This window comes from Leptopilina boulardi, unplaced genomic scaffold (assembly GCF_019393585.1).
Source record: "Leptopilina boulardi isolate dan_hultmark-lab unplaced genomic scaffold, ZJU_Lbou_2.1 LbouV2_179, whole genome shotgun sequence".
Lineage (NCBI taxonomy): Eukaryota > Metazoa > Arthropoda > Insecta > Hymenoptera > Figitidae > Leptopilina > Leptopilina boulardi.
This window is the reverse complement of record NW_026137728.1, coordinates 186,454-205,371: the sequence shown is the minus strand read 5'-3', so window position 1 is coordinate 205,371 and position 18,918 is coordinate 186,454. Positions and strand designations below refer to the sequence as shown.

General features: G+C 27.4%; 1 protein-coding gene across 2 annotated transcripts in view; it reads right to left on the bottom strand.

Annotated features, from left to right (window-relative positions):
- The window catches only part of LOC127277798 (protein groucho-like), a 167,666-nt gene extending 149,986 nt beyond the window's left edge, over positions 1-17,680 (bottom strand). For both annotated transcript variants that reach the window (XM_051299178.1, XM_051299180.1), the window contains exon 1: positions 17,411-17,680. In XM_051299178.1, coding sequence (XP_051155135.1) covers positions 17,411-17,473 — 63 coding nt within the window. In that variant the 5' untranslated portion in view covers positions 17,474-17,680. The remainder of the gene's footprint in view (positions 1-17,410) is intronic.
- Between the last annotated feature and the right edge of the window lie 1,238 nt (positions 17,681-18,918).

Genomic DNA, 18,918 nt, shown 5'->3' with positions numbered 1-18,918 from the left:
AAATCCATCTCTCTACACAACGACCCACCAGTGAAAACCACCCCTGCAGTTTAGATTAGGTTCCTGTCGAGGCGAGTATAATATTCCATATGTATATATGTATATAAATGCGTGTGTGCATATATACACATACTCAGCAGTTCATCTATACCCACTTTACGCGTGAAAACGAGCGTTTTGAACGCGCGTGTGTCCTCTCTATACACATTTTCGATGACGAAACTATTTTGTCCTGCTGAATAAGCACATCCAAAAACCCAATGCTATTCTTCATTCTATTCACAAGAGAGAGAGAGAGAGGGATTTGATCACTCGCTCAATATATGCCTTTCAAACATCAATTATATGTATATACAGATAGAGAGAGAGAGAGCAAAAGGTTGTTGATATCTCGGCAGATGATATATACTAAAAACATGACATGTACATATATACAGAAGCGACAAGATGAAGAAAGAATTATAAAGGAAATTTCAAAAGATAAGAAACTATTAAAAATAAATTTGTTTGGAAATATATGAATGATTTTGGACTAGTTTGAAACAAATTCAGCTACTACTTTCAGGAAAAGCGCGAATGTTGTTTTAAAGGCTCGTATATGCGGTTCAAGGATAGACGAAAGTTTTGTGCAAGGTTTCAAAAATTGAGCTGTCTCGAGGATCAAAGTTTAAACTATGAACTATGTAGCAATTGCTACAGGTTTCATACACAGAAAAAACCTAGTCTCATTTTTGTTGCAAATCAAAATGAGCCAATGCTAAATGACATAGACAGTGGCGCCACCAACCTGGCTCATTTTTGTTGCACATCAAAATGAGCCGCCTACACGGCTCATTCTGAGTTCAGTTTTTTTCTGTGTAGTTGTGAATATTAAGATACTGATTAGATTTCCCTATATCATCTTTCACTCAGAAAAATTCTTTGTAAATTTAACTAGTTTTTGTACTGTTTCTCCTAATTCTAGTTGAAGTTTGAACTAATAGTAAAATCTTCTATTATATTAGATTAACAAATTTGCCAATAGCTACACCGACCCTAAAAAATCAGTAAGAAGAGCAAAGGCAAAGCGCTTTCATGAAATTAGTTGCTATAGACCTTAGGCTGGTTCTAAAAAATTTTTTTTTTCAAATTTTGACCATTCCCGCCCCACATTTTGTTATAAATGGAAAAAAAGAGATACGTATTTTTTTGTTTCGATTTTAATAAAAATTTAATAGTGCCTCAGAGCACTTGAAATTTTACGTGCATTTTGCATGGGGAAAAAACACTTTTTCGTAAATTTACTGTCAAATTGTCAAAAAACAAAATTTTTTAACCGGACTATTCTACTTTTCTTCAGAAATGTTCAAAAAATAACATACAACAAATGATTTATAAAATTTTTAATGTTAACTATTTTTTAAACGACCTCAAAGTGCCCTAAAAAGTAAAACAATGTAATATATATAAAAAAATTGCTTATTATTTTCTTCCTGTTTATTTATTTATCAGATTTAGTTATTCCTTAAATAAAACTAGTATCGAGGGGGAATTTACTCAGGTAGTCAAGTGTACACTCTTCCTGTAATACTTGTGTAATAACGTGTAATACCGTGTAATAATGCGTTATTACGGTGCTGTAATAACGCAAAAAAATCTGTAATATCTCTGTAATAATGTGTAATACTCTGTAATAACGTGTAATAACTTAGTAATAAGGGTAATATGAGGTGTAATACCGGTAGTCAAGTGTACACGTTTTTAACTAGTAAATTCCCCCTCGACTAGTATTTTTGTTTGTCAGTGCATAAATTTTTAAAATTATTTAAACAATTTTAAAATTGTTGCTATTTAACTATATTCTCAAATTATTTTCTGGAAATACTTTTTTTCCTAAATTTATCAACTTTTATTGCTTCGTAATTGAAAGATACAACAATTAGTCAACAAAAAATTACCAATTGTTTAAATAAATTATTTTTACTACTTGATAACTTTTCTTAAAATATACATTGATTTTTACATTTTTTTTTTTAATTTTTCAAAAAATCTTGCTCAAATTTCTTATGAACAAAGAATCAAGTAACAAAATTAATTTATTTAAATAAATAAATTTTTTTTTGTTTAAAAATTGTTGCATATATTTTTTAATAAAAAAAGAGCAATAAAAGTTTTTAAAAAATAAGGAAAAAATACTATTTTTCTAGTCGAATTTGAGAATAGTTAAAGAAAAAAATTATATATGATTTAATTTAAACAAGTTTAATGTAATGCAAATACAAATAGAAATACTAGTTTTATTTAAAGAATAACAAATTTTGCTAAAGATATAAACAAATAGAAAATAATAAACAATTTTTTAATATATTACATTTTTTTGCCTTTTTATGGCTAAAAAAATACGTATCTCTTTTTTTTCCATTTATAACAAAATGTGGGGCGGGAATGGTCAAAATTCGAAAAAAAATTTTTTTAGGGTCATCCTAATGGACCTATATGAAAACTGTTTCCATGGTAACCGGTTGTCATAGAAACGGTTGCTACAGTAACGGTTGTCATGGTAATGGTTGTTATGGAAACTGTTGTCATGGAAACGGTTATCATGATTTCGGTTGCTAGTCTGGTAATAAATATTATTTTTGTAGTAAATTGAACTAATATATTTTTTGGTAACTAAAATTTTAGAGGAAAGTCGTCTAGTTTGCAATGTGTAAAAAACAGTGTTCCAATGTAGACTATTATTCCAAAACTAGAACACACGACTCTCCCCTAGAGTCAAAATAGTATTTATATTGAATTGAAATATATAGTATTGAAGAAAAAATTGTCACAAGGCGCGCGTGCTACATTATATTAATTGGATAAAAGGGACTTTAGTCCAAGCTGTGCATGTAAATTATTTTCACAATGATTGTTTCCCCCTCTTTCTTTTATATATACATATATCCTGCTGAAATATAATTTCAGTGTTCTGCAATGACAAAAACTCGTTTTGAGATTTATCGCTTGGGGTTTGAACCCCTTAATCTCTATAAGCTTTTAGGTTTTTTTTTCATTTTTTTTTTAATTCAAACTCTGATTTACGATACACACACAATACTATGTCAATTGGTAATTTGTCAATTTATTGGAAACTAACAATTATCCTGCCCCAAAATAAAAAAAAAAAAGTAACAGAAATTAACTCTTGAATTATATTATTCGTGAATATAGTAGATATATCGAATGTCTGGGAATTTTTGAAGTCGACTTGTGCGGATCAAGAATTGGAGAGATAGATATAATATATCTATATAGATATATATTTTGTCGACTTCTTGAGAGAGAGAACCTTTTCAGAATGTTCGAAAAGAACGAAGGAGTTTCGACGGTAATCCTCTTCGAAGAGCTGGTATATCTTCGCTTTACGCCACTGGATTCTTCCTTGAGTTAAGCTCCTATTGCTCTTTTGTCGAGAGATTATTACTGTTTCCCAAGAAAAGAACGTCGACGACGCAAAAGTGTCTACTATGGTATCAAATTTATAAAGACGAGAGCCAAGATATTTGTTGAATCTAGAAAATGTCTCGAAAAAGAAAATAATAAAAAAAAATATATATATATATATGTTTAAGTTATACGAGAGAGTGTGCGGTTAAAGGCACTTTTAAATATAGATTGCATATATAAATAAATTTCTAAAGTATCCATACATATAGATCAGAAAATAAATTATTCAATTCAGCCAAAAAGTTTACAATGTTTTAACTCTATATAAATAGGCAAATATTACATTGGAAAAAAAAATTTATTTGGATTCAAATTATCGGTTACTTGACTATTATCAAATATATTTGAATTAGAAAAGTAAATAATAAATAATAATTTATTATTTAACCTTAGATAATACAACTGGGGTAGAAAAGTACCCCAGAGAAAATTCAAACTACGGCCCTGGCTCTGTAGGCTTAACTGTCATGGCGGCACACTAACCTTAATTCAGTTTAGTTATCGAACTATCAATTTTAATCCTAGCGGCGATTATTTACTTTTATAATAACTGGTGGTAATTAAAAATCGTTTTGGGGTAGTTTTCTACCCCAGTTGTACGTATGAGCAAGCTATATATTCATCTGCCATATAGGGTTAATTTAAATAAACATTATTTGGTTCAATATTTATTTGATAATAGTCAAGTAACTGCGCGATTATTTGAATCAAATAAATTATTTTTTCAGTATATTTAAATTCGTCAAAATTATAGTTTAGTAATTTTATTTTTTTGACCCATATATATTTCGATGAAATTTTCAATTTTATATATAAACATTATTTTTAATATATATATATATATACGCGTACTCGAATTGCAATTAAATTAGTTGTTGCCATTTATTGACATTGCTTTGGAATGTTGTTTACTTAATTTGCAATTATTTCAAGCGGAAATTGTATATATATCCTGAGGCGTTGAGATTAAAGTGAGGATTCAAGATCAGAAAATGACTGCGCAGACACGAAAAAAGATAGAAATCTCCCGAGTCTTTGGCAATGCGATCGTCTCTCGTTTAATTAGACGATCCTGATTACGAGACGGAGTAGAAGATCGTTCGATCTTTTGCGGCTTTTTAAACTTCATCGCGATCGATATCCTCTGCGCATATATAAACGACTGTATATATATACGCCGAGTTCGTTAAATATATTCCACTGTATGCTGAGTATTATCTATCCAACGTTTAAATATATATATATATATATATATATATATATATATATATATATATATATATAAAATATCTGATAACCACGAGGACAAGAGACGGATCGGCGAATTGCAACGATTGAAATTCAATTCCCTTTGCGGCCACGCTACGCTAATTAGATGCACGGTACTTAGGTTGCGTGTGATTGTGAGTCAATTACAATTTCCAGGTCAACCAGTCACTGAATAGATTATCATTAACATTGATGATTGTCATTTAAGGAAAAAAAATTCTTTTTTTTTTGTAATACATTTTTTTTAAATATACATACAGAAAAAAATATATTTGTTACAAAATTAATTTTTTTTGTCGCTCTCTTGATTAAGAAATTGACCTAATTTTGAGGTTATGTTTAAATATCAAACCTAGCGATTCTTTGCTTAAGACTTGTCAATGCGTAAGGTCAAAATATTAACAATCCTAAAAACATAACCTTAAAATTAAATTATAAGCATGAAGTAGTATAAGGAGTACACAGAAAATTAAAAGGCATTAAAATAAGCATTAAAATAATATAACTTATAAAGTTATATATAAGTTTTAAAAAAAGTGTAAAGAAAGAAAAAATTTATACACAAAAAATGTAAATAAAACAGAAATTATTTGAAAAAAAATTTGGTGAAAATATAAAGAAAATTTTCTATAGAAAATAATAATAATATAGACATATAAATAATTTTTTTTAATTGTAGTCGTATATATTTCATACGAAATTTCTTAAATTTTGTTTGTCATTTATAGGTTATATTTCTATGTAAACAAACAAAATATATAATAATATAATATATAATTTTAATATAATTTTTTTTTCTTCTTCACATACCACTTTGAGGTACACCCTTTTACAAACCAGTATGGCTTATTTTTTCACTTTTTTTTATTTCGAATTATGCGAAATGAACCGGCATCAAGTCAAAGATTTCAAAAAAGACGCTAATTGACAGTTACACATAGACACTAATCTACCACGTGACCTGTAATTCCTCGCTTTTCCGCTAGGGTTGTTAGTATCGTCGATATGTAAATGCTTTTATTAAATCCGGCAAAGCTAGGTCAGAATTTTCAGAAACGGCCTATAGAGTGAGTGCTCCTTATACTACTTCATGGTTATAAGTATAAGGGTCAAGAGGCAAACATAACCTCATAATTCAAAGTCAAATTTTAAGGACATAAGTCAAGAGGACGCTGCAGGTTTGAGGTTAAAATCGGCTAACATATAATCTCAAAATTAAGTTAAAAAAAGCTGCTGGATTTGAAGTTATAAAATCAGAGCCAAAATACTAACAAATCTAAAACATTTTTCATTAATATGCTGATTTCTATAGTTTTATTTGAAAATGTTATAAATAATCTACAATAAATTGTTTAAACAAATAAAAAATCTTTTGTAACAATAGTAAAATATATTACTAGTCTATATATAAAACAATTATTGTGAAAATCCTTGATGATTTAAAATTTTTTTTATACAAGTAGAAAATTGATGGGTAAAAATCACCCGGTTGTGCGCTCGGTGTTACAAATTTGAACCTCACGCTCATTGCGGGTTAAGTAACATTCTCCTATAGTATTATCAAATTTTCTACATGGACACCTTTAATAATTACAATTCAGAAACAGATCTAAATCTAAGTCCTCAAAACGTCCATTACATTACTAGATTACAGAATTTGTCTTGTGAAAATGTCCCGTGCACCTGGCACAGTATATACATATATAGATATATATATGCTGGTTTTAATGGAAAGATAATCGAAATAAATTCATTAGTTACCACGCGATCGAGCGAATCGGATTTTACGAGCGTATAGAGTATACAGGGTGATTTTTATGTTCCGGACCCCCAAAATATCTTGAAAGGAAATAGTTTTTGAGAAAAATGTTGTATACAAAAGTTGTCAGGTTGAAAAAAATCTATTAAATTGAATAATTAAAAAACGGGCCCAGGGCCTTATGTGGGCCCTACAGACAAAAAAGTAAATTTTTTAAATGGAACCAAGTATTTTCAAACTCAGATTCTTGTAGCCAGTGATTTCCTCTTTTCAGACATGTGGTAACTTGTGGGCCCAAAGTTAAATTTGGGCCCAAAATTCGATTTTTTGTGGTTTTAAAGGTGATTTTAGTGTAACTTAGTTCCAAGGGGTTTTCGGGGTCCCTGATTACGAATATGAAGTCAGTTTTTAAAAATTTTCAATAACGGACCCAAAATGACTAATTAAAAATGAAAAAAATTAAGGAACATTATGCAACTTCTTATTTTAGACTTACTTTGCCTGCTAATTGTTAATTCAATGTTACTTTTATTGCTGTTAATTTAGTATCATAAAACTAGGGGTAAAATAAACAATAGATTTTTTCAAATTTTAATATTTAGGGGCTTATAAGGCCCAAAATTAGATTTTCTTTGGTTTTAAAAGTGATTTTAGTGTGACTTAGTTTCCAAGGGGTTTTCGTGGTCCCTGATTACGAATCTGAAATCAGTTTTTAAAAATTTTCAATAGCGGACCCAAAATGACTAATTAAAAATGAAAAAAATTAAGGGAAATTATGAAACTCCATATTTTAGACTTATTTAGCCTTCTAATTGTTAATTAAATGTTACTTTTATTGCTTTTAAATTAGTATCATAAACCTTGGGGTAAAAAATTAGATTTTTATACAAATTTTAAATTTATGGGCTTATAAGGCCCAAAATTCGTTTTTTTGTGATTTTAAAGGTGATTTTAGTGTGAATTAGTTCTAAGGGGTTTTTGGGGTCCCTGATTACGAATCTGAAATCAGTTTTTAAAAATTTTTAATAACGGACCCAGAATGACTGATTAAATATGAAAAAAATGAAGGAAAATAATGAAATTTCTCATTTTAGACTTATTTAGCCTTCTAATTGTTAATTCAATTTTACTTTTATTGCTTTTAATTTAGTATCATAAACCTTGGGGTAAAAAATTAGATTTTTACCAATTTTAATATTTAGGGGCTTATAAGGCCCAAAATTAGATTTTCAGTAGTTTTAAAAGTTATTTTGTGTGACTTATTTCCAAGGGGTCTTTTTAGTCCCTGATTAAAAATCGGACATCAGTTTTTAAAAAATCAAAAAAGTGGACCCAAAAAGACTGATTAAAAATGAAAAACACTGAAAATTTTTTTTTTAATTTTCTCTATGTAATTTGCAACAATGTCCAAAAAATTTTGGCATTTTATTTAATACTTTCCTTACAATAAAAGTTTTAAAACGTGTCTTTTTTCAATTCTAAAGCAGAAAGTTTCCTTAAACTAAAATGACTCTTAAAACCACAGAAGATCCAATTTTGGAACCCATAAGCCCCCAAAATTTAAATTTGAAAAATAAACCAATCTTCCTTTTTGCCCCCAAAGGATAGTAAATTTAGAGCTGTGTAAAAGTAACATTAAGTTAACAAGTAAAATGCTAAATAGGTCTAAAATATGGAGTTTCATAATTTCCCTTAATTTTTTTCATTTTTAATTAGTCATTTTGGGTCCGCTATTGAAAATTTTTAAAAACTGATTTCAGATTCGTAATCAGGGACCACGAAAACCCCTTGGAAACTAAGTTACACTAAAATGAATTTAAAACGTAATCAGGGAACCCAAAAACCCCTTAGAACTAATTTACACTAAAATTCCCTTTAAAACCACAAAAAATCGAATTTTGTTGATTAAAAATGAGTTTTAAAACAACTAAAAACAGAATTTTCAGCCTTATAAGCCCCTAAACATTAATATTAGTAAGAATCTATCAATTTTTTTCCCTTAAAGTTTATGATACTAAATTAAAAACTATAAAAGTAACATTGAATTAACAATTAGAAGGCTAAATAAGTCTAAAATAAAAAGTTTTATAATTTTCCTTAATTTTATTAATTTCTATGTCATTTTTGGTCCGCTGTTTTGAATTTTTAAAAATCGATGTCAGATTCATAATTTGGGACCCCGAAAACCCTTCGAAACTAAGTCACACTAAAATTATTTTTAAAACCAAAGAAAATCTAATTTTGGGCCTTATAAGACCATAAATATTAAAATTGGTAAAAATCTAATTTTTTACCCCAAGGTTTATGATACTAAATTAAAAGCAATAAAAGTAAAATTGAATTAACAATTAGAAGGCTAAATAAGTCTAAAATGAGAAATTTCATTATTTTCCTTCATTTTTTTCATATTTAATCAGTCATTCTGGGTCCGTTATTAAAAATTTTTTAAAACTGATTTCAGATTCGTAATCAGGGACCCCAAAAACCCCTTAGAACTAATTCACACTAAAATCACCTTTAAAATCACAAAAAAACGAATTTTGGGCCTTATAAGCCCATAAATTTAAAATTTGTATAAAAATCTAATTTTTTACCCCAAGGTTTATGATACTAATTTAAAAGCAATAAAAGTAACATTTAATTAACAATTAGAAGGCTAAATAAGTCTAAAATATGGAGTTTCATAATTTCCCTTAATTTTTTTCATTTTTAATTAGTCATTTTGGGTCCGCTATTGAAAATTTTTAAAAACTGATTTCAGATTCGTAATCAGGGACCACGAAAACCCCTTGGAAACTAAGTCACACTAAAATCACTTTTAAAACCAAAGAAAATCTAATTTTGGGCCTTATAAGCCCCTAAATATTAAAATTTGAAAAAATCTATTGTTTATTTTACCCCTAGTTTTATGATACTAAATTAACAGCAATAAAAGTAACATTGAATTAACAATTAGCAGGCAAAGTAAGTCTAAAATAAGAAGTTGCATAATGTTCCTTAATTTTTTTCATTTTTAATTAGTCATTTTGGGTCCGTTATTGAAAATTTTTAAAAACTGACTTCATATTCGTAATCAGGGACCCCGAAAACCCCTTGGAACTAAGTTACACTAAAATCACCTTTAAAACCACAAAAAATCGAATTTTGGGCCCAAATTTAACTTTGGGCCCACAAGTTACCACATGTCTGAAAAGAGGAAATCACTGGCTACAAGAATCTGAGTTTGAAAATACTTGGTTCCATTTAAAAAATTTACTTTTTTGTCTGTAGGGCCCACATAAGGCCCTGGGCCCGTTTTTTAATTATTCAATTTAATAGATTTTTTTCAACCTGACAACTTTTGTATACAACATTTTTCTCAAAAACTATTTCCTTTCAAGATATTTTGGGGGTCCGGAACATAAAAATCACCCTGTATATAACATCACTTCGCAATCTATCTTCGAATTACAATCGTTTGACGCGAGATAACTGTTTTCTGCAATTGTGTATAATGCTATTTTCAAAGTTTGCAATCGACTCGAGAAGAAGCCGACAGCTGCTGCTGGCTTTATATATACATACACATTTCTAACTCAAGATTGTACTTTCCTTCTCAAACAATGCATTGTCCTCTCTCTCGTTTTATATATATATTATACTTATATACTTCTATAGAAATGTCAGTGCTGACGCAGTTTAGAAAAAGTTTTATTATTGCTGTACTTGACTTTCAAGTACAAATAAAGTCAACAAACTCTCAAACCACTGATGCACAATAATATACGATCGACTATATACGATATATTGTATGTTTTTATATATACTAGAGAAATTTTTTATTTGATTAAAATATAATTTTTATTTTTTTATATTTTTTTTTTATTTCAATTAAATAAAAATAAACCTCAGAGATAAATAATTAATTATTTTAAAAATACAAATTTTGTTTAGCACAAATAAAAATTATTTTTTTTAAGATTAAAATTGTTCAACAAGCATAACAAATATTAATTAAAATTTTTAGTATTTTATTAGAAACAATTATCTGTTTTTTAGATGAATTTTCAAATTGAAATTTGGCAGATTTTCTTCTTTTTACGGATTTTCACGTAATAGAATTTTTAGCTACCATAAATTATTGTTTGGCAGAATTTTTTTTTTCACTTTTTATATAAAATAATTTAAATTTAAGCGAATTTTAATTAGACAGAAAATTATCATTTAATCGAATTTTATGTGATTCGAAGTTTTAAATGACGGAAATTCCAATTCGCACCGAATTTTTATTGGTTCGAATTTTAGTTTGTATATGAATTTTTAATTGATAAAATTTTTAAGACGCCGAATTTTCATTTGTTCGAAATTACAAATGCCCATAAACCAACAATTGACAGAAAAATTTCAGTGCAATTATTAAAATTAACCAATATTAAAAATTATCAAGAAAATCGTGATTGATCAATTTTTGAAAATTTCGTTCAAAACTTTTTGTCAATTGTTATTGTTTGGACATTTGTTATTTCGGATAAATGAAAATTTGTCGTTTTAAAAATTCTATAAATTAAAAATGCGTATACAAATAAAAATTGTGTCAAATTTTAATTCGAAAAATGAAGATTCCTCTAAACAATAATTTTATCTAATAAAATTCTTTAAAATGAAAATTGTAATTATAATGATTTTTATGGGATAATTATGTTATATTATTTGTTTTATTATTTTTTTATCAAAAAGACGTTAAAAAATATTCTAAAATTCGTATAATGTATAATTTCAAACTATTCTGTTAATTTTAAATAGTTTCACTTAAAAATTGATTCAATTAATAATAAAATATGTGAAGAATATTCATTTTTTGATTACAGATCAAATTAATGGACTCCATATCACTGCACAAAAATCATATATAAACTCACAATCCAGAAGGCGCAGTTCCAAAATCAAAAGGTATACTAATTTTTCGTATATGCGTTTAATAAGAAATGCTTAAAAAATTATGAGAGACAGCTAAATATATGTACAACATAATGTCATTATTGCGTTACATTGTTAAAAAACAATTTCTCATATTTCGAGGTTATGTTCCTCCTTAATCGTACTTACAATTTTATGGCTGTAACAATCGGTCTCACCCCACTCTATCCCTATATATATTAACCTCACAAAAAATTATATATCAATATTTATACTAACAATTTAAAAAAAAATCCCTACCCCATTTTTATTCTGATCATCCAAACTATCATTAAAACCGCATTTAAAAATAGATTCGCCCCCCACAATGTTGGTTCAATGTTGGAAAACCATTTGATATACTATATATATTTGAAATGTGATTGGATATAGTGATAGATGGAGGAAAAGTAAATTAGTAATGGCTGTCATATATATATATATATATATATATATATATATATACGTTTAAGGTAATTATTCAATTCTCTCTCCATGTATGTTAAAAGAGTCAAGATCATGTTACTGTGGAAGAGTGAATGAAGACATGATGAATATAATTGTAAGCGTCGTTCATCATCTGGAACATGGAACATTGATCTTACTCGATATGACTCCATATATCCCATCAGAATACATAACGTGTATGTGCTTTGCCAAGAATTGCCGTGCATTACACCGATTAACCAGTGTGTACTATATATTCATCGCCTGAATCGATAAACGAGCATAATCACCGTCGATGCCCTCGGCGTATTAGATTTTCATGTTGTAACGAGAGTAACAGGCCGATACAACACTCTCGACACTAGGAATGAGTAATTATTCGACGCGTATGACCGATCGCATTAATCGCCACACAGCCGCATCCTATATACTCTATCTCTCTCTCTCTCTGTGTGGTAATTTAGCAAACTATGTTTAGTTTATTTGGGCCTTATAAATTAGACTTTTCTACATATAGTTATACACTTAAAAAATTGGAATTTAAAAAAAAACGATTCAAATATTTCTGGACTTGAAAAAATCTCATTTTGAAAACTGACAACGGGGTCCTAATTAGCGATCTGGAAAACCCCCTACTACACGGAGAGAAGAGTTACGGTTGTGGCTACAAAACTTGTTTAGTATCCTAAAATATTGTCATGCCAACTTTACTAGCAGTTGTTGTATAACTAAACAGCGTTGAGTTCCATTAAGTTCACGATACTCAACAGTGTTTTTGGCCTCGCACTTTCTTTTGAGTGAATTCTACGCTACTGCTTATGTTCCCCCACTTTTTATTGAGATATCAAAATGTCAGACGCTTCCTTCTCCAAACAGTACACTTTGTTTATGTTTTTATTTAATTTTTTTGTTGATCTTATTTGAATAAATTTATATTAAAATTATTAGTAATTTATCAACTGTATGCATTATTATTTATTTTTAATAAAACACGAAATATAATCAACACATTATAGGTTATGTTTGCTATGTTCAAAAAACAAAAGCAGCCATTTTAGATTTTTAACTGATTTAAAGGTTGGCACTACTGTACACTGAACATGTTACTACTACTTCTAGACAGCTGTTTAGTAAAGCCTACTCTTATATTGGTTAGTCTTATACTCACTATCCAGTTCTCTTCGTGTAACAATTTACAGGCGAATCCGATCAATTTTTAAAAAATTTGTGTACCATATTGTATTTGTCATTTTGAATTTTAAAAACTAATAGCGGATTCGTAATCAGTGAACCCGAAAACCTCCTGTTAACAATTTTGAAGTGAATCCGATTAATTTTTAAAAAAGTTGTCCGCCATATTGGATCAGCCATTTTGAATTTTGAAAAACTGACACCGAATTCGTTATCAGCGATCCCGAAAACCCCCTAGTACTAAGTTTAAAGCGAATTGCATTAGATTTTTAAAAATTCGTTCGCCATATTGGATCCGCCATTTTGAATTTTTTAAATCGGACTTCAGATTCGTAATGAGAGATCCAAAATCTCCCAAAACTAAGCATTAGCCCAAAACGGTCCAAAAAAAAAGTTTCCAAAAAAATATCATATCATCGTATTAAAAGTTTTTGGGGTCGCTGAATCCAAATTTAAGGTGAAATTAAAAAAATTTTAAATGGCGGACCCAAGATGGCGGAAAAATTTAAAGTTGATTCGATTCGTTCAAAATTTGGTACTCGGGGGTTTTTGGGGTCGCTGAATCCAAATTTGATATCAGATTTGAAAAATTCAAAATGGCGGATCCAATATGACCACCCAAAATAGCGGAAAAAATTTAAAATTGATTCGATTCGTTAAATATTCGGTACTTGGGGGTTTTTTGGATCGCTGAATCCAAATCTGATCTCAAATTTAGATTAAGCGACCCCAAAAACCCGAAAGAAACTATTTTAATGCAAATCTAGTCAATTTTTAAATTTTTTGGACGCCATATTGGGTCCGCCATGTTGAATTTTTTAACCATACATATATGGGCCATCGACTGTCAAGGGGTTTAACTTTTGTGTGCATTTAAAACCATTTTTTAGTTTTGAGGTTATGTTAGTGTCTAAATTCTTCTTAAATTAAAAGAAATAAAAAAGTAAAAAACATTCTTGTAATAAAAAAAAAATGTTTTTCTTGGACTAATTTCTACTTTTTGATATATAGTATTGCACAAATTTCTTTGATTCAACGAAACTATTTTCTATTAGTATAATATGTCTACTGTTATATTTGCACACGTAAAGGCACTTACACTAATGCTCTTTGAATAAGACATACCTCTCTATGTGTACACACACACACACACCTATATGAAAGGTAATCACTTCGTGTCGCTCAGAATGTTTACATGTTTGAATGCGTGTGTGGGTATATATAAAGGGTGAGGGTGAAGAGGGGAAAAGAAGGCGAAGAAAAGAATCCACATGGGCGTAAGACCAGCAAACTGGTTATAGAAGATTTGGTTCCGGTGATCGCTTAATCGACAAAGAACCTCTTTTCATATTGTCATTGAAATAGATGGATTCGTTTTGCTTGTCAGGGAGTCACTAATGGAAGGTCGAGACATAAGGAATTGTTGAAACTACATTTACACATATATGTATATACACCAAAACCAAATGGAAGTCTAATAATATACTAGCATACTAGTATTATTTGTAATGAGTTTTTTACTCATATATATATATATATACATTATAGATATAGACTTTGAAAGAATTTCTAACAATTTTTTTTTCTTTCATTTTTCGTATATGATATATGTATGTTTATAAATGGTGTGAAAGAAATTTGACATATAAATATTTATGATTCATCATCATTATTTTAATGACCGTAAAAAAATTTTTTTCCATGAACTGATTTTTGTTCATTTATATATGGGACGCGTGATTATGTTCTCAAAATCATTTGTTATTATTTTTATTTTATGGAATTTCATTTGTCATAATTATTTTTGAGACGAATTTTTATTTTACTCTCTAAATCTGGATTAGTAAAAATGTTTTCTAATTAGAATTAGTTACTCACATTTTGCTTCTGAATTAGTTAAATTTTACTAATTGTTAGTAAAAGTTACTAATAATTAGTAAAATTTACAGAATTTTCATCAAACCGATTTTGTGTATTACAAAATTTTTATATAACCGAAAATTCACTTCACAGAATTTTTATAGAATTTTTATTTCTTCAAATTTTCATTTAACATAATAGGCATTTAAAAGAATTTTTATTCGGTAGAATTTCATTGCATAGAATTTTTATTTTATTCTTTCAGATTAATTTTCATTTGTTCAAATTATTATTTGATATAATTTCCATATAACCGATATTTCGTACTACAGAATTTTTACTTAACTAAAAAATCAATTAACAGAATTTCTAATTGATAGAATTTTTATTTGTCCGAAATTGCAAATGGCCGAAAAAACAATCAATAGCAAGATTTTGGCGCGATTTTTAAAATCAACCAATCAAAAATTATCCATAAAATTGTGCAATTAGAGAAACGATTGGTTGCGCGATTACCATTTCGTTAGTAAAATTATTTTTTCTAATTTATATTAGTTACTGTTACCATTTAGTTAGTCAGCCTAACCATTTAGTTAGTAAGGTAACTAATTAAATAATTATTCCAACAAACTAATTAGTTAAACCAACTACTCTCTAAATCTGAATTAGTAAATATGTTTACTAATTTAAATTAGTGACTCACTTTTTGCTTTATAATTAGTTAAATTTTACTAATTGTTAGTAAAAGTTACTAATAATTAGTAAAAATTTACTAAATTGAGAAGCAAAATGTGCGTCACTAATTCAAATTAGTAAACATTTTTACTAATTCAGATTTAGAGAGTAATAAAATAGTTATGCCAACGAATACAAATAGTATAACCACAACTAATAAATTAACAGCAGTATATAGTTTACTAACTAAAAATGGTAACCCCAACCAATCTTTTCTCTCAGTGTGATTGGTTGATTTTAAAATTATTTTAATAAATTTTTCGAAGGAAGAAAATATTTGATTGAATCAAAATAAACATTTGGTTGATTCAATAAAAAATTCGTTTAACTGTTGTATAGTAATAAATTTTATTGATTCAACTAAAATTTGGTTGTTTCAAATAAATTTTGTTTGATTCTACTGCTAATTCGAAGAATAATGAAAATTCGTTTTAAAAAAATTCTATCATATAAAATGAAATTCTTTCAAAAACGAAAAATTCTACTCTCTAAATCTGAATCAGTCATATTTTACTGATTAGCAGTAGAAATCTATACTAATTGTCATAGCGTGAATTGAGCAACTGACAATTAGTAGAAATTTACTGATTCAATTAGTAAAATATCAATTACTGATTGAATCAGTAATATAAATATATAGCGGCGGCCACAAAATCTACTGATTTAATTGTTAATTTTAAAGGTTATGTTATATACAAATTACTAATTAACATGTAAGTTATTTTCTATTGCTTGCATATTCACTAATTATAAATTAGTAAATTTCAAAAAATAACTGAAATTTCAGTTAAAATGAATAGTACTGATTGAATTAGTAAAATTTCTACTGATTCAGATGTAGATAGTAACTATTATGAATTTTTAGGAATTTTACCAGATAAGTTTCTAAAATAAAAAATAAAATAAAAAAACAAAATAAAAAATTGTATGGTATATGTTATATCGACCAACACTTGGTGCGATTTTATATACAATTGGAATAACGTTTTCTCCATACCCCTCTGACATATCTGTCCTTGTTGGCTCCCCTCACGCAGATTCAAAAAGCCTGTCAAACCGCCAGCATATAGCCGTGGGTCAAATTTATTTATTTGGTTAATGCGCCTTTTATGAACCCGACACCCGATATAGCCTGGTATAGCTGTGTGCTCTTGTTGAATGACGATAAAAATAGGGGGGTGGGGGGAGCAAAACAAAACAGGGAGAAAAGGTAGTTTTTGCAGGGTGCAAGGGGGAAGAGTGACAATAAAAAAAAAAAGAGGTAAATTAGTAGGCTTACACGGTCTAAAGCTCACATTAGCCTAACGCAGTCAAGTATATTACTAAGTTACCGCCCACTCTCTATATAGATATAATATTTGTAATGACCTCCTACGCGCCGATGAATAACGGCTACAATTATAATCATATAATAATAGTACCACAATATATATATATAGTAATAGCGAATATGTAAAAAAGTACCAATTATGAAATTGACATAATAATTGTTAACATGTGTATATGTGCGTGTTACAATATCTGTATACAAAATCAACAAAACAGCTCTCAAATACTGTTGAAAACCCCCTCAATGAAATAATTATTATCAATTAATTAATATATGTATATAGGCGCAATATTGAATATTGAATTTTCTATATATTTACATTAAATGGCAAATATATATCATGGAAAACTATTAATATATATATATATAAAATAAAATTAATTATTATATTAATATTTTATAATTAAAATTGAAACCTTGATATTTTTGTGATATTGTATCCATCCTTCCATTCTCGTTTTGTGTGATAAATGTTCCATTGTCACAATAAATAATAATAAAAACAATTCACTTTTAAATTAGAAAAATATAAATATACTTATAATATATATATTGTTTAAAAAAAGAAGAATTATTAAAAATTTTGATTTTAAATATTTTAACTATATATATAATATGTAAAATTTAACAAAATTGAACGATTATATAGGAACGAAGGACACAAATTGACTGACTAATTGAATGATACTTAATGAGAATATGAAAACAGATAATATTAACTGTGTCATTATTATAGGGTAAGCACGCAATATATTGCCATAACAATATATTCTCATCATCTATTCAATATATACAAATGAAATGTACATATATATACTTTTATTTGTACATTGTATAGAATTAAAAATTTGCTATATAAATAAATATAAAAATATATATATAAAAATATATATATATAAATATTTAAATATTTTTTTATTATAAATCGATAAAGATACAAAAATCAGTGACGTACAAACTGTTGGGGCAAGGGTGGCAGTTGGCCCCCCTCTAACTTTTAAAGAAATATTGCAAAATGTAATAATAAATGGGTTTTGCCTTCCCCCACCTTAGAAAAAGACAACTCCTACGCTTTTTACTAAAATGCTAAAAAAATTATGTATTAAAAAAAAAAAAAAATCAAAAAAAAAATTTTTTTTTTAAATATAATAAAATAATTAAAAATAAAAACTATAAAAATAAAAAATGTTTTCTAAGAAACTTATTAAATATAAGAATAATTTGTTGGAATAATATTATATAGTATTAAAAGTATATATATATATTTTTCCATATTTAGCTTAATAAGCAAATGTTATTGTAAATACAAAAATATAATTTGCAAAAAAATTTAGAAAAAAATTGCAAATAATATTTTTTAGTTAATAAATATATAATAACAATATAATTGTAAATAATTTGTATACAAATCTGGAAAAAAGTTTTTTACTCACCATTTCTTATGTGACAACAAACTGCTATCTTTCGAATGGTCTACCATATATGTTGGAGAACTGAAAAATTTTAATTGAAAATGTTATATATTTTTTTTAAACTTTTTTTTCAATTTTTTGTTTTATTTAAATAATTTTTTTATTTTTTCTTTAAAACGCAGTTATTTTGAAAATAGAAAGTTGTAAAATTCAGAAAAATATATATATATATATATAATTCTTTTATTTTATCTTTTGGTACAAAAATTAAATACCTATTAATAATGATTTTTATAAATAATTACAAAAATAATAATTTTCTACTACTTTTTTTTAAACCGACGGTTTTTCTGAGAATTAATATTAATATGCTAATAAATCATTATTTATATATTTATCTTTTAATAATCTGTATTATAAATGTGCAAAATTAAAAAAAATTCCAACAACTCTAGAATTAATTATAAGATTAATAACAATTCATATAATATGAATAAATATGATGAAAATAT